The sequence below is a fragment of the Vipera berus genome, assembly GCF_964194415.1.
Source record: "Vipera berus genome assembly, chromosome: 7".
Lineage (NCBI taxonomy): Eukaryota > Metazoa > Chordata > Lepidosauria > Squamata > Viperidae > Vipera > Vipera berus.
In genome coordinates this window covers 31,065,996-31,080,014 of record NC_138209.1, presented here as the reverse complement: position 1 = coordinate 31,080,014, position 14,019 = coordinate 31,065,996, and the positions used below count along the sequence as shown (strand labels likewise).

The 14,019-nt window shown below is 36.2% G+C and overlaps 1 protein-coding gene across 3 annotated transcripts in view; it reads right to left on the bottom strand.

The window, feature by feature from the left end:
- Positions 1-2,068: 2,068 nt before the first annotated feature.
- INPP4B (inositol polyphosphate-4-phosphatase type II B) overlaps positions 2,069-14,019 on the bottom strand; it is a 208,515-nt gene continuing 196,564 nt past the window's right edge. For 2 of the 3 annotated variants that reach the window (XM_081332718.1, XM_081332719.1), the window contains one exon: positions 2,069-5,576. In XM_081332718.1, the coding sequence (XP_081188844.1) occupies positions 5,444-5,576 (133 nt within the window). In that variant the 3' untranslated portion in view covers positions 2,069-5,443. The remainder of the gene's footprint in view (positions 5,577-14,019) is intronic. The other variant, XM_081332720.1, reaches the window with a different exon arrangement.

Here is a 14,019-nt window from a genome sequence, read left to right as displayed (position 1 = left end):
AAACTTATAAGCAATCCAACTCTGGTCAGCTCAAAATGACTAAGCAGTGTACACTAGATTTTTTCATCCTAATCTCCACTAGTATATCAGAGTGTATTTTATAATTCCCAGGCCACACAGTCTATGAATGACTTGGATATCTGCAGATGGAAAAAATGGGTTTTTACCTGAGCTGGAATTCTGTGTATTATTGCTTGCATGAAGGTCTGTGGGAATAGGCTTTTATCTTGAAGCCATGCTATTCAGCAAATAGACAACAGTGGATCCCAACATTGTGCTGTATGTTTTATCTATCACTTGCCCTCTTGCTTCCCTTGTTATGAATCATTTATGCCTGCATTGTACATAACCCCCTAAATGCCTGAATGTTGATGTCTAAGTCTGATCCTGCAGATGATTCCCACTGTTTTAAATGAACATGGCTACCAAAAACCAGTGATACTTATTTTTGAACTGTAATCAGAATGCTCTCAGAACAAGCCTTTATTTCGCTGTAACTAGTAGCTATAATATCTCAGCTTCTACTGAAGAATTTGGATTGTGGGTAGGACATGTTTTAGCTTCGTTTGTCTTGCCAGTGAATTATGTTTATATATGTTTACAAATTGTTCATATAAGAAGAACAAAAAATATAAGAAAAACTCCCAAGAGGGGAAAGAAGCTCAACATTTTTTGAAAGACAAGTTTTCTTTTTTTCATAGTAATTGGAAGAATGGCTAAGAAATACACATAAAAACAGTGAGCTCTGCCTTTATGAGCTTTAATATTAATACTTGATTAAACTTGTATGCCACTTTCCATGACACTGATTCACAAAGATCAAACAAAGAAATCACAACAAAATCAATAAAAAATATGGCAAGTGTGAAAGAACTGATGGAATGAAGTGAAGAGTCTCACTGTCTCTCACTATGGCCTGGGTGAAGAGCCATATAGATCTTATAAATATAAATATAAAATTTCCAACAATATAGTCTATTTTGAAGACTGCAGTTTGTGGTTTCCTAAATGTGTCTAATTCACAACTATGGTGACAGTTTCTTTCTCTCACTTTCACTTTCACTTTCACACACACACACACACACACACACACACACACACACACACACACACACACAATTTAGAAACTGTCAAGCTCACTCACTGAGTGACTCTGGGCAGTGTATAAACACATTGGTCTGCTGACATACCATTGGGGAATGCTGAAACAGCAAAAAAGTAATATATACTTATCACTCTTGCTATACTCTTACAGTTCTCAAAGCAGCTTCAATTGGCATATCAAAGCACTACAATCCAGAGGAGACCTGTGCTCAGGTTCAGGTTATGCACTAGCTGTGCCCATTTCTGAATGATTCATGCAATCACCTCCTGTTTGGTTTACTGTAACACACTCTACATGGGGCTGTTCTTGAAGAGCATTTGGAAGCTGCATCTGGTCCAGAATGGAGTATAAGATTTTTTTGGCATCTCTCACTACGCTTACATACCATTGCTCTTTGAGCTGCAGTGGCTCCTTAGAACTTCTGGGAGCAGTTTAAAGTGCTGCTGGTTGAATCTATAAACCCTTAAGGCCAGGCTTTTTGGAGTACTGACTTGCTGCCTTTGTTTCTGCTCACACTACCAGATGTAGAAGCAACAGCATGGTCCAGTCCCCTTTATTAAACAATGCCATCTTATTGGACTCAGGAGCCTTATCTTCTCTATGATAGTGCTTCCCTTGTAGAATAGCATCCCATCAGAAATCTGAATGACAATGACCCGGTTAGCTTTTTGTAAGGTTTCTGCATGTGTTTTGGCCAAAAGGTTAGGCAAGCTCTGGTGTTGTTATGGTTTTATGACTGGGATGTATTATTTACTTTGGGTGCTGTGATTTATTGTTGGTTTTAATCACTGTATGCCACCTAGTGTCACTGTTGTATGGTTGGTTAACTAAATTACTTCAGTAAGGTAAATAAATTGTATACATGTATATTGCTTTAATTGTCACATTTCTTTTTAAGCACTTACATTATGATGCCTGTTTTATGGCAGTGGAAACAATTCAAACTCAGGCAATAATATGAAAATATGAGTTTTATTTAAATAAAAATACATGCACGCGTAATGTACAATGGATATGGCTTACACACATGAATTCTTACAGTTTCTAAAATAATAGGCAAAATGATTTAAAAAAAAAAACAGATGACATGCATAAAAGCAAAATATTTGTAAACTATGGCCCAATTTAATAAAAATCAAGCAGGCTTCCAAAAATATTTCCAGGTTGCTCCATAATTTAGTTAAAACATTTCCACATACTTCTTAATAATGATGAATGTTTTAATGCAAAATTAATCATTGCTTCTTCACATTTCATGTGAACAGCACATATGCAATAGTAATAATTCTGAAACTATATACTAAGCCATAGTCAAATAAAGTTTTTGACCATGCTTGAAGGTTATTAATGTGCTAATAAACTTTGTTTAAACTTTTGCTCTAAGGAAACATTTCTCTATTTCTCACATACTTCTCTTGCTATCTGATAACACAAACTGCTTTTGAACATCCACTTTCAAAAACAGTTTGATGCAGTACATACAAATATGATTGTACCTGTAGAGACTTGGAATTTAGGTGGAATTACAGGTATAAACAATCCTTTTCCTATGACACTGAATCATACATCACAGCTTGTATTTTATTTGTAATATTTTTCAATGGTTGTAATTAACTCTCTTAAAATTTTACATGGTCAATGATTGCTCACAAAAAAGATTATGGTGTTTTTTTTGGAATTTGGCATCAGAAAATGACTGGCACCTCATATGGCTCCAATAAGAAAGTAAAGAGAGGAAAAAGGATTCTTTTAAACAGTGTAGTGCTCTAAAACAATGAGTCTATACTGGTGTGTTGTACTACCATTTAAAATTATTAAAAATAGAGATTATTGTCAGGGAAGTTTGCAGAGGTGGGTGAAAAGAAAAAGATCAAGATGGCAGCTGCAATCATACAACTGATGCCCTATCTCTCTTGCGCGTACACATACAAAGGGGAAAGTTTTAGATATGGCCACCATATTAACTTTTTTATATCTGTTTTGTATTAATTTCTCAATATTTGAATAAATGCTACATGTGTGTGTATATACATTACATATATAAAATATGTATATAAAATATGCCAACTATATATGCTAATTCAGAACATTTTTCATGGGAAAATCTTATACTGCATTATACTGATAGTTTTCTATATCAGCTAATCCCACCTATGATAGAATTCTTTCTCATCTGCCATAAAACCTGGGACTAGAGAATAAATTCTTAAAATATTTTATCTTTCTACAAGTTGTCATCTTTCTTTAAATAAGATACTGTCTTAAGTAAGAGACTTGAAACATCACTTACAGTAGCAATTGCTTGAAAATGAGTTGCATATAAAGATCTTAAGAAAAATTGTGCATTGTTGCAGTGCTATTAATCTGAAGTGGGAAAAGCCACATTCCAGTGGTTAGTTCTTCAGGACCTGCCCAGCTGAGGTAATTAAATAGTGGCAATCCTGAATAGCCTTTCCTCCCTTCAGCCCGCATGTATAGAAATATTACAGTACTTGGAAGATGACACTGCTTGCTGTTCACATGTTTATGAAATAAACTTATCCCCAAATTGTTTATCTGAGCAAGAAATGCAGTTTGTTATTAGAATGTGTGTTGCTATATTACTACAATTCTGATGGGATACATAATGCAGTTTTTTCATGTATGAGTCCTTCCAAAATCATTACATTATATGCAAATGTTTACTGATATCTCATATTCAAGTTTCAAGTGTAGCTAGCTCTGTATAAGTGCTTTTGCCGCAGGATCTGTGTTTCAGGAATGTACCGCCTTAATAAAAAACTGACTATGCCCTCAATTATTCATTCCCATTTAAAGAAAGCAAAGAATAGGAAACTTACTTCACTGATCTCTCAGCATTATTCAGAATGAGGTGATGGCATTTTAACACTATACTTTTGGCACTATAAAGAATGAGAAGCCAATTTCTTATATCTCAAAACAATTTTGATTTCTAAAGCATCATGCAAGCTTCCTACAAAGGTAGGGATTCACAGGCCCCTAAAGCATTTTTAAATATAGTTTAAAATATGGTTCTGAGATACTACATAGAGATTTGATCTCTGTGGTTAAAAATGAGATAAAAAAAGAAGGAAATCTGCCTGGAGTTTGATACTTCACAACTTTTGATTGAATTTTGGGTTATTATTCCTACAAAAATTAGTAACTTTCATTTTGTACAACAGTTGGACAACCCCAAGAAGTATCATTGTGCTGCTTGTAGATAATAGAATTTTTGGCTGGACAAAGTCATTCTAAATGTTTGAACTGGATATACTTCAATTTCCTTGCCAAATTTTCTATTGCCAGATGTCACTGTTTCATAATGAACGTGAAATCATTCTAAATTTCTTAAAGAGCACCATTTGTATAAATGATTTCATTTGCAGCAGCTATGAGTCTAACGTACACTAACCTTGTATTTTACACAAAAGGCACTTTTTCCAATTTTGTATTAACATTCACAAATTAATTTCTAAATAAATCTTACCTTTTAACATGTAAAAATAAAAATCTTGCACAAATGATAATAGATTAATCAAAAAGTCAACAAATCAGTCCTTCATTCTGATCAGTATTTAATTCTAACAGTTTCAAAATTACTGAAATCCTTTAACTTTTATTCAAATGTAAACATTCTTTTAAGCTACCAATAAAGTCTCTTTACAGTATTTCTCTTTATGCTTTCAGTATTTTCAAACAATAGTTTCTAGCGGTCACCCTTAATGCTCTTTTAGTTAAACACAAGTTCTGCTTCCAGGGGATTGCAACATGCCACCAACATAAATAAAAGCTTCCACTTTTGGTAAGACATATAAAATTAAAAGAAGAAGCTGGAAGTAAATATAGATGGAACTGCAAAAAATAACCCAGAAAATGTGACAATATCTCCACATATTTAATAAGGTAGAGTAATAAAAGATCGTTTTTCTTCAAATTCTATTATGAATTTTATATATAAAGCAAAGTATCAACTTGACTTTGCTCTTACTTCCAGCAAGCAATATCAAGACCTAGATTTTAAGTCCAGACTTATGATTTACCTTTCTATTGGACTGAGGATCAGCCTTTAACTCTAGTGAACCTATGATATACATTGTATTTTATGAAAATTTTGTATTTATTAAACAGACAGCTCAATGCCTGGATGTTCCTTTACCATATACTGTATACTGAAGTTTCTTTTGACTGATGGTACAGTTTGATAAAACAAGTCCTAGGTATGTTTGCTTAAAGGCATTCTCCCAATCTATAAAACACACAAAGCAATGTGTGTTAACTAATGAATGGAGCTGTGTAATCCTGCAAACTTTCGAAAGGGTATTTTTGACTAAGAGATTAGGTGTCAGCTTTTCCATATGTTCCCTCTGGTGGTCGGTAGTACTTGGGGAAAGCCATCAGCTGAATCATGTTGAAAGCATACTTTCTGCATTTGATATTCTTCAGGACATTTTCTATGCGGCATCCTTGTCTAGTACAGAGGGGGGGAAAAGACAACTTCGTGAAACAAATAATAAATAAATATGTTTTATTTTGTACATTGCAGAGTTTTAGCAACAATTGAAGTAAAAATAACAAAGATAAATCTACAATATATTTTCCACAAGTGATGATACATCTTACAGAATTAGATCCAAGGCCAGGCCAATAGAGTTATTGCCCTCAAAAGTAGGTTATGGGATTTTGAAATATATTTCTTCTCACTGTGGCTTGATTAGATATTATAGTTTATGATATATTTTACTCTAGCATTAGAAATATATTTACTTTAAAATTTATCTTTTTTTCAGATTGGTTTCCTTTTGCTCATTCATACATGTTAAAGTTTACATGTAGCTGTAAGAGTGCAGGTTCCATGAGTAAGGCATTTTTTTATTAAATCTGGCCCTATAAATTTACAAAGGAAATGTCCACCTTTGTCTCATTTTTAACTTTAAGATGAAGAAAAAAATGGCTTTCTTGGAGCCCAAATCAACTTTCTGTTCTACAGAGAAAGGAATGCTGATTCATACATAGTACAAAATTCACAAGAGCCAACAGAGTGCATCAAAATGCAAAGAAAACTTTGTTTAAAACAATATAGACAAAGTTTGTAAAGGAAAAGCAGCAAAAACAACAATTACAAACAGGTTAATTATGTTACACAATGAAAGTTATTGTATGCCATAGATGGCTTGACAAAAGAGTTAATTATGCAACAAATAATTAAAAGAAATATTAAAATTATTTGTTAAAACAGAAGGACTCTACTGGCAAGTAATAATGAAAATAGCACACTGAAAATTAATCTTTTGACCTTATGCAGAACACTCAACTTAATTTTAAATGTCACTGTGTAAATACTTTCCTCTATCTTCTTACATCTTTTGACCAATCACCACAGAAAAATATATATAATCATGTTGGAAGTTTTATCATTACATTTTCATACAAGGAACCAATTGTTTTACGTGACTCCTGGCATGAAAACTCCAAAGATAGCATTGTTAAAGGGAATGATTCTATCTAGTAAAGTAGAATTTGGCAATTTTCACACCTGAGTACAGATATTATGCTGGGAAAAATAACTATTCCTGCAAATTTGTCCTGAATTAAAATAAAGTGCTGACAATCCCCTAAATAGGAATTTGATTAGAAGGGGGTGAATCATATTTTATGACTAGATCAAATCTGATCAAGAAACCCTAATGTACATTGGCTGTCTTAGAAGAACTAATGAAACGTGAAAAGATTTGCTAGAGCTAGGCAGTAGATTAAATCAGTTGAGCATAATATGCTTTCTTGATTCCTGAAAGAAAAGGAGAATGTATGCAGTTCAAGACATTGGCTTCTTAAGAACTAATCTGAGGGTCCAAGAATGTACAATATAGTACAATGTGTAATTTTAAAGTGTTCTTGTTCCTTACAAAAGCAACAAACAGAAGTGAACTTTACTGATATTTTGCTAATAGTAAAGCAAGACTTAAAATAAGCCAGACAACCAGCAAGTGAGAGCTGACAAGCAGCAAGGCGACAGGATAGAAGTGACGAGAAGTCGGTTTGTTATCAGTTACACAGCCTGTCTCAGGATCATCCGATTCATTCAGTGCTCCCTGGGTTTGTCTGCTGTTAAACAGGGGAAGTTAGGAACAAATAAGAGACCATTTAATAGGAGAGAAAAGCAATACTTTGGTATTCCAACATCAAAATGGCCATGCAGGATTGCAACTCTTATGCTACATAATTCTATTTTGGGGCTTGACCGTCATTCTTTCTAAAATCACATGTTAGGGCTAGTCTTCAAAAGTAAAAAAGAAATATCCAAAATCTCCCATTGGTATTATTTGCCAAATTAAAATTGCATTTGTAATTCAAAATGAAATAACTCATACTAAAAGAGTAAAATAAATCTGAAATGTCATGAATTGGAGGTAACAGATAAAAGGCATGATTTTCAATATAGGAAAAAATCAAGGAAAATTACACATGTAACATAGTTTTCAGCATCACCTGGAATTAAAATGGATGAGTAAAATTTGTTTTTTTACTAGTTTGTCTACTTGAACTCTATATACAGATTTTAACTTATCCTGCAGCTGCTGGATGTCCTTGAATCATTGACTTCCCATTCAAAATCTAGCCTCATCCACTTGTGCTAAGATTCATGACAGTTGCACTGTCCCAGTGTCATGTGATCACCATTTGTAACCTTACTAGATAGCTTCTGATAAGCAAAGTCAACGGAAGAAGCCAGATTCACTTAATGATTCATTTAACGATTGCAGTGGTTTGCTTAATAACTGTGGCAAAAAAGGTCATAAAATGGTGCAAAACTACTTAACCACTGCCTTGCTTAGAAATCAATATTTGGGCCCGATTGTGGTTGAAAGTCAAGGATGACCTGCAATTCAGGAAAACTCTAATGAGCTTTTGAAAATTGCAAGTTTTGGAAATTATTTTACAGTTCAGACACTCCTCACTGGGGCATCTTCATGGAGATTTCAGTTATCACCTGCAGGCTGTTTAGTAAGATGTAGTTTTATTGCAAAGTAAGGGAGAAAGCAGTAAAAATACGAAAGAATAAAGAAGTAGAACTAGATTCAATTATTTTATCTTCAAAGAGTATACTTTATAAGAGACCATATGCTCCACATATATTTTGACTACATTATCATTTTTTATTAATAATATACTTGGATAATATGCTAAAAGTAATAGAATCATGTAGGAACCACTGGAAAACAATTACTTACGTGATAATACATAACATTTTTAAAATTCCCATTCCTACCCAATGATGTCTAGTTTCCAAAAGGAAGAGGCATTGATTGGCCATTTAAAAAGGAAAAAAACCCAGCAATTTGTGCTGGTTTCCTTTTCTTGGTCAATGGTCATGAAGATGGATTATCTTGGACTCAGACTGCCATTGGTTATACCAGGTCTATTTATGAAAAGAACATCCACAACTTAGTTCTGGATAAACAAATGGACCTGTGTTGAAACTTTCTTAGGAAAATAAAATTATTCTGTATGAACTATGTTCTCCCAGGTTTTAAGGTGTTCTGAGCCATGACTCCAGGATGGGGAGGTAAGGGTAGCAATGATACCCATGGACACTTTGGCGGTAGCCAGGGAACATAAGCTACAGATGACAGGCTGCCTGTATTTGAAGTTAAGCTTTACAGAGTTAGAGTTCCTGTTGATGTGCTATCCATTTTGCTGCAAGATAGGCTAGCTTTGTGGGCTTCAAGAATTATTGCTCAATTTTATTTGGAATATTTCTGATTATTTGTGCTGAGGAACTTCAATATTTATAGCCCAGGAAGGGTGGATTTGTCCCAGGTAATATTTGGCTGACTCTTATACTGTACGTAATCATATATTAGATCTAATCTTCACTTTGGGGCTGTTTAGGATGCTGTAATTATAACTTTGCTATCTGGAGGCTAATGATATACAGAAATACAATTCTATCCTGGGTTAAGCTAGAAACATGGTAGTTTTAAACCAGTGTATGGAGCCTTAGATGCTGTTGTGCCCACACTGCTGTATATCCAAATGCCTTGGTTTATCTGATGAAGCGGAGGACTCCTGAACTCATTATTAGTTCTAGCATGTCAGTAGACAGTGAGGACCTAAGAAGCTTTAATCAAAATATTTGTGTTTGTGTGTTTACACTAGTTTTTAATCTTTTAATCACTTTATGAACATACTGCAATGTATGTTATATAGGTATTTTTTCAAGACTCAATTTCAAAAACAGAAACTTCATTTGGTACAAATTGCAGTAGCTCTCTTTCTGGCAGTCAAAACAATTACAATCATGTAACATTAATTTTACAGGTAATGCACTCAATGCCAATACATTTCCAAATACAATTTAAAGTAACGTTCTACTCTAGGGACCCCCATCTCACAGTCCACAGACTGCTACCAGATGGTAACCCATTGGATACTGGGCTGCGCAAGTGGCGGGTGAGCATGTAAAGCTCCATTTGGACATGTATGGGATTAGTTTGCGTGCACGAAACCATCCCCCCTGCCACCGCTGTTTGCTCCAGGTCTATGGAGCTGGAAAGATTGGGGACCAGTTTCTACCTGACTGAATCAATCTTCTTTGGCTTGGCACCTGGATATCTTAAAGATCATCTTATTCAAGAGGACTGGCTCATCCCATTTGTTTGTCATGTAAACAATGGTTTAAAAACTTCTATATGTATGGTTCATTTAGTGCTCTCTTTGTAGGTATTTAGATGGCCATTAAAATGGAGCTATTCTATTAAGCTCTGGATCTGTAAGGGTTGTCACTGTTGCTTATGGACACCAGATTTCAGTTGATGCTTTCTATTTGTTTTTATGTATTTTGTTTGTTGTGCTTATCTTTGGAAATTTCTTGAATCACTTTGAAATTCAGCATTGCAATAGATATAAAAATGTTGCATGAATAAACAACTTAACAAATCATTCCCATTTACACCATAATTGCTGAATTCAAACTTAGATAATTCAAAATACTTCCAGAATACTTATTATTACTCTTAATTTCTTTCTAGTATCATAAAAGCAATGCACTGTAGTTTTCGATGCTAGTGGGATTTATGGTGGATCACAGCAATTAATCTTTTCATAATGGCTAGTTTCTGCAAGGCATGCTTGCAAACAAATGATATTAAATGTGCTAGCAACTTGCTCAGTAAAGAGTGCAAGCAGAATGTGGTATTTTGCTAATCAAGTGATCATGGCAAATGTTGATGTGTTAATCGATAACTGAAATTGTAATTTTTGTACGATAATTTAAGTCCTAGAGTTCTTCTGAATAGGCCCTAATGGCAAAATCAATTCTTGATTACTTAAATCAAGATTTCTATTACCAGGACACACTTTACAAGGCTAAAAAATCACTTAACTCAGGGCTTTTCAACCAGTGGTATGGGTACCACCTGTGGTACATTGGCACCTGGCAGGTGGTAGGCAACCATCCTAGAAAAATAGTGGGGGAGGGGAATGAGCTGAACCGGTGGCAGCACCGCACAAGCCTGAGCAAGAGACGGCTGGAGCTGCAGGGCTGTCAGGGCTCAGCGGAAGCTCCAGGATCAGTGCCAGGCTCCAGTTGGAGCTTGGTGCTGATCCTGGTCCTTCTGAGCCCAGAAGAAGCGCCGATCAGCTGGAATGTTGCAGCATCTCCAGGGTCTTGTGATTTACATTCAGATGCTTGGAGACTGATTCATATTTATGACGGTCACAGTGTCCCAGGGTCATGTTAAATGACCAAAACCTGCTGCAGCCACCCAGCAGACGGGGGGGGGGAGAATAAAAACCAAACACCCTCACCCCACCTCCGCTGCCAATCCTCAACAGAAATGCTCACAACAATGAAAACCTCAGACAGGAGGAAGAGCACTGCTGGGTGGGCAGGCAGGTGTCTTGCTCGGCTGTGGCTTGGGGGGCACTTTTTTCAGTGCCATTGTAACTTCGAACAGTCAGTAAGCGAACTGTTGTAAGTCGAGGACTACCTGTACTTCATCACATTTTCCCTTTTTTTTTGGTCATCAAGTTTTTGACACCTTGCTAGGCGACTGGTGGTACTTGGATGTTGCCATATCCTAAAAGTGGTACAATGGATGAAAAGGTTGAAAAGCCCTGACTTAACTGAATCTGTCACAAATAGGAGTATGACAATTAATAGCAAAAGAATTCTATATTTATCTAAATATAGTTATATCTTCAAGTCAAACTTGATTCTTGTTGACTGTATAGATAAGTTGAGGCAATCTATCCTCCTGGCAACATTTTGGAAGTCTTTGCCACTGCCTTCTTCTTGAGATTTGGTGACAGTGACAGTTACCTAACTGGTTTTGTGCCTAAGACAGAACTGTAGATTATGTGTGTGTGTGTAGTAGATAGATAAATCTACATGCACACATAAATATATTTTATATGAATTTTGCATTTTTATTGCTCTACTAAAAGATTCAGAAGCTTCTAATAATTGAAATCAAGGAGGAAAATAAAATAAAAATGTCCTAACTTAAAAATCAAAACCCTAAGAGACTAAAAATAAATTCAAGCACCAAATTAATAATTATAGAAAATTAGATCCTTAACCCCCTTCTTAACTATCGCTACTGAGCACAAATTAACAACCCTTCTGTTTCAAACTTAGCTACCCCTAAACATATGTTCCAGATTTTTGTATCTTCATATCAAAGGGTATCCACTCTGGTACCCCTAGGTGCCTTCTCCTTGATGGTGTTAATAGGGAGATGTAACAAGGCCTTCTTCTAAGAACATTTCAATTTCAGAAGCAGAATAAGCAAGTAGTTGATGTATCTGTTTGGACATTGAAATTGAGATGGTTGTTCGTACACTCATGGCTTGGCCAATATATCATTGAAGAGATTGGACAGCAGGACTAATAACCTCTCTAACTGCAAAATATTCATGTTGCAATAACAGAAAAATGTGGTTTTTACTCACTGGTGTTTCCAAGAAAGTCGCTAAATTTTGACTGTTGTGTCGCAAGTCATTAGACTTAATTGGAACTTACATACTGTAAAATATGTAATTTATCATCTTCAGTTATTGTACTCAACTCACATCCTTTTTAATTTGTTTCTTTTTAAATTATACTAATGGTTACTTCATCTTTATGTTATTTTAAGCTGCTGCTTTTTGGTGTAATAAAGCATATCAGTCTAAAACACAAGATTCCAGCACAAAGAATTAGGTATACACTGGGTAACATGCAGATTTTTCTAATATATTTAGTGTGTATTGCTTTTCAACTTTCAAGGTACTAGTACTAGATTCAAAGTACTAGTAATGGTGTTTAAAGCCCTACATGGCAGGGGTCCGGAGTACCTTAGGGAACACCTGCTGCCGGCATCAACCTCCCTTCGCCCTGTGCGTTCCCACAGAGAGGGCCTCCTCAGGGTGCCACCGATCAGAGAATGTCGATTGGTGGCCCCCAGGGGGAGATCCTTCTCTGTGGGCGCCCCGGAGCTATGGAATCAGTTACCGGTTGAGCTCCGGATGGCGCCCGATCTTCGCTCCTTTCGCCGCGATCTAAAAACATACTTGTTCGAACAAGCCGGCCTGGCCTGATGGGGGATTGGTGGGTTTTTTTACTGTCATTTTATTGGGGTTTTAATATATATTGATTGTTTTTAGTGGGCATGTATTTAATCCTTTTTTAATTTTTGTAATTTTGTATTTTTATTCTTGCCCTGTTCACCGCCCTGAGTCCTTCGGGAGAAGGGCGGTATAGAAATATTATTAAATAAATAAATAAATAAATAAACTTTCAATTTTGTATTGCTTTTCAACAAAGCTACATCGAACAACAAAAACACTGTAAAATTAAGAAGAATTGAGGTATATCATCATCATCATCCCTTTTTGTATCTTTTTAACTCCATCATAATTTCAGGTAATATTACTTCAAGCTAGAATGAGGAAGAGACAAGAAACAGACTGACTAGGTGCAGTGTTATAGCTCAATAGTAGAAACAGAGCCTAAATTGGAAAATTGCTGACTTGCTATTGAAATATGTATGATCACAGTTCTGATCTTGGTACAGTCAATTTAACCACTGGCCAGCTTGGAAAAGGCTGGCCTTTCATATAATTTGCAACACTTTACTTTTTCCATCTTAGTAGCTATAAACTGAAATTGACAGAGTTGGATGTCCATGTGAGGAAGAATAATGAAGCGAGACTGCCACTGGCTCTGTTCTGCTTATCTACAAAACTGTAGAAGCCTGAAAAAGTAGATTGCACGGAAATAGGAAACTTTCGCAACTCCTTTTAACAGACAAGAAAAGTTAGTTGAAAATGTCATACAAGTTCAAGAGTATGTAGAAAAACCGAGAAAACTGATGTAGGATTGCTACTGTAATGCTCTCTACATGGGGCTGCCCTTGAAGTCCACTCGGAGGCTCCAACTGGTGCAGAATGCAGCCGCGCGAGTTGTGCTGGGAGTTTCCCCATACTCCCATGTTACACCTTTGCTCCGCGAGCTGCATTGGCTGCCGGTTGTCCTCCGGGTGAGATTCAAGGTGTTAGTAATGACTTACAAAGCCCTACATGGCATGGGTCCGGATTACCTACGGCAACACCTGCGGCCAGCGTCAACTTCCCTCCGTCTAGTGCGCTCCCACAGAGAGGGCCTCCTCAGGGTGCCTCCGATCAAAGAATGTCGATTGGTGGCCCCCAGGGGGAGAGCGTTCTCTGTGGGCACGGCAGACCTATGGAACCGCTTGCCGGTTGAGCTCCGGACGGCCCCCGACCTTCGCTCCTTCCGGCGCGATCTAAAAACGTATCTAGTTGAGCAGTCTGACCTGGTCTGATGGGTTAGGGTTGGAGTTTTAATACATCTTAACTATTGTTTTAACCTTGGGCATTTATTTAATTTGCTTTTAACTTTTGTATCCTGT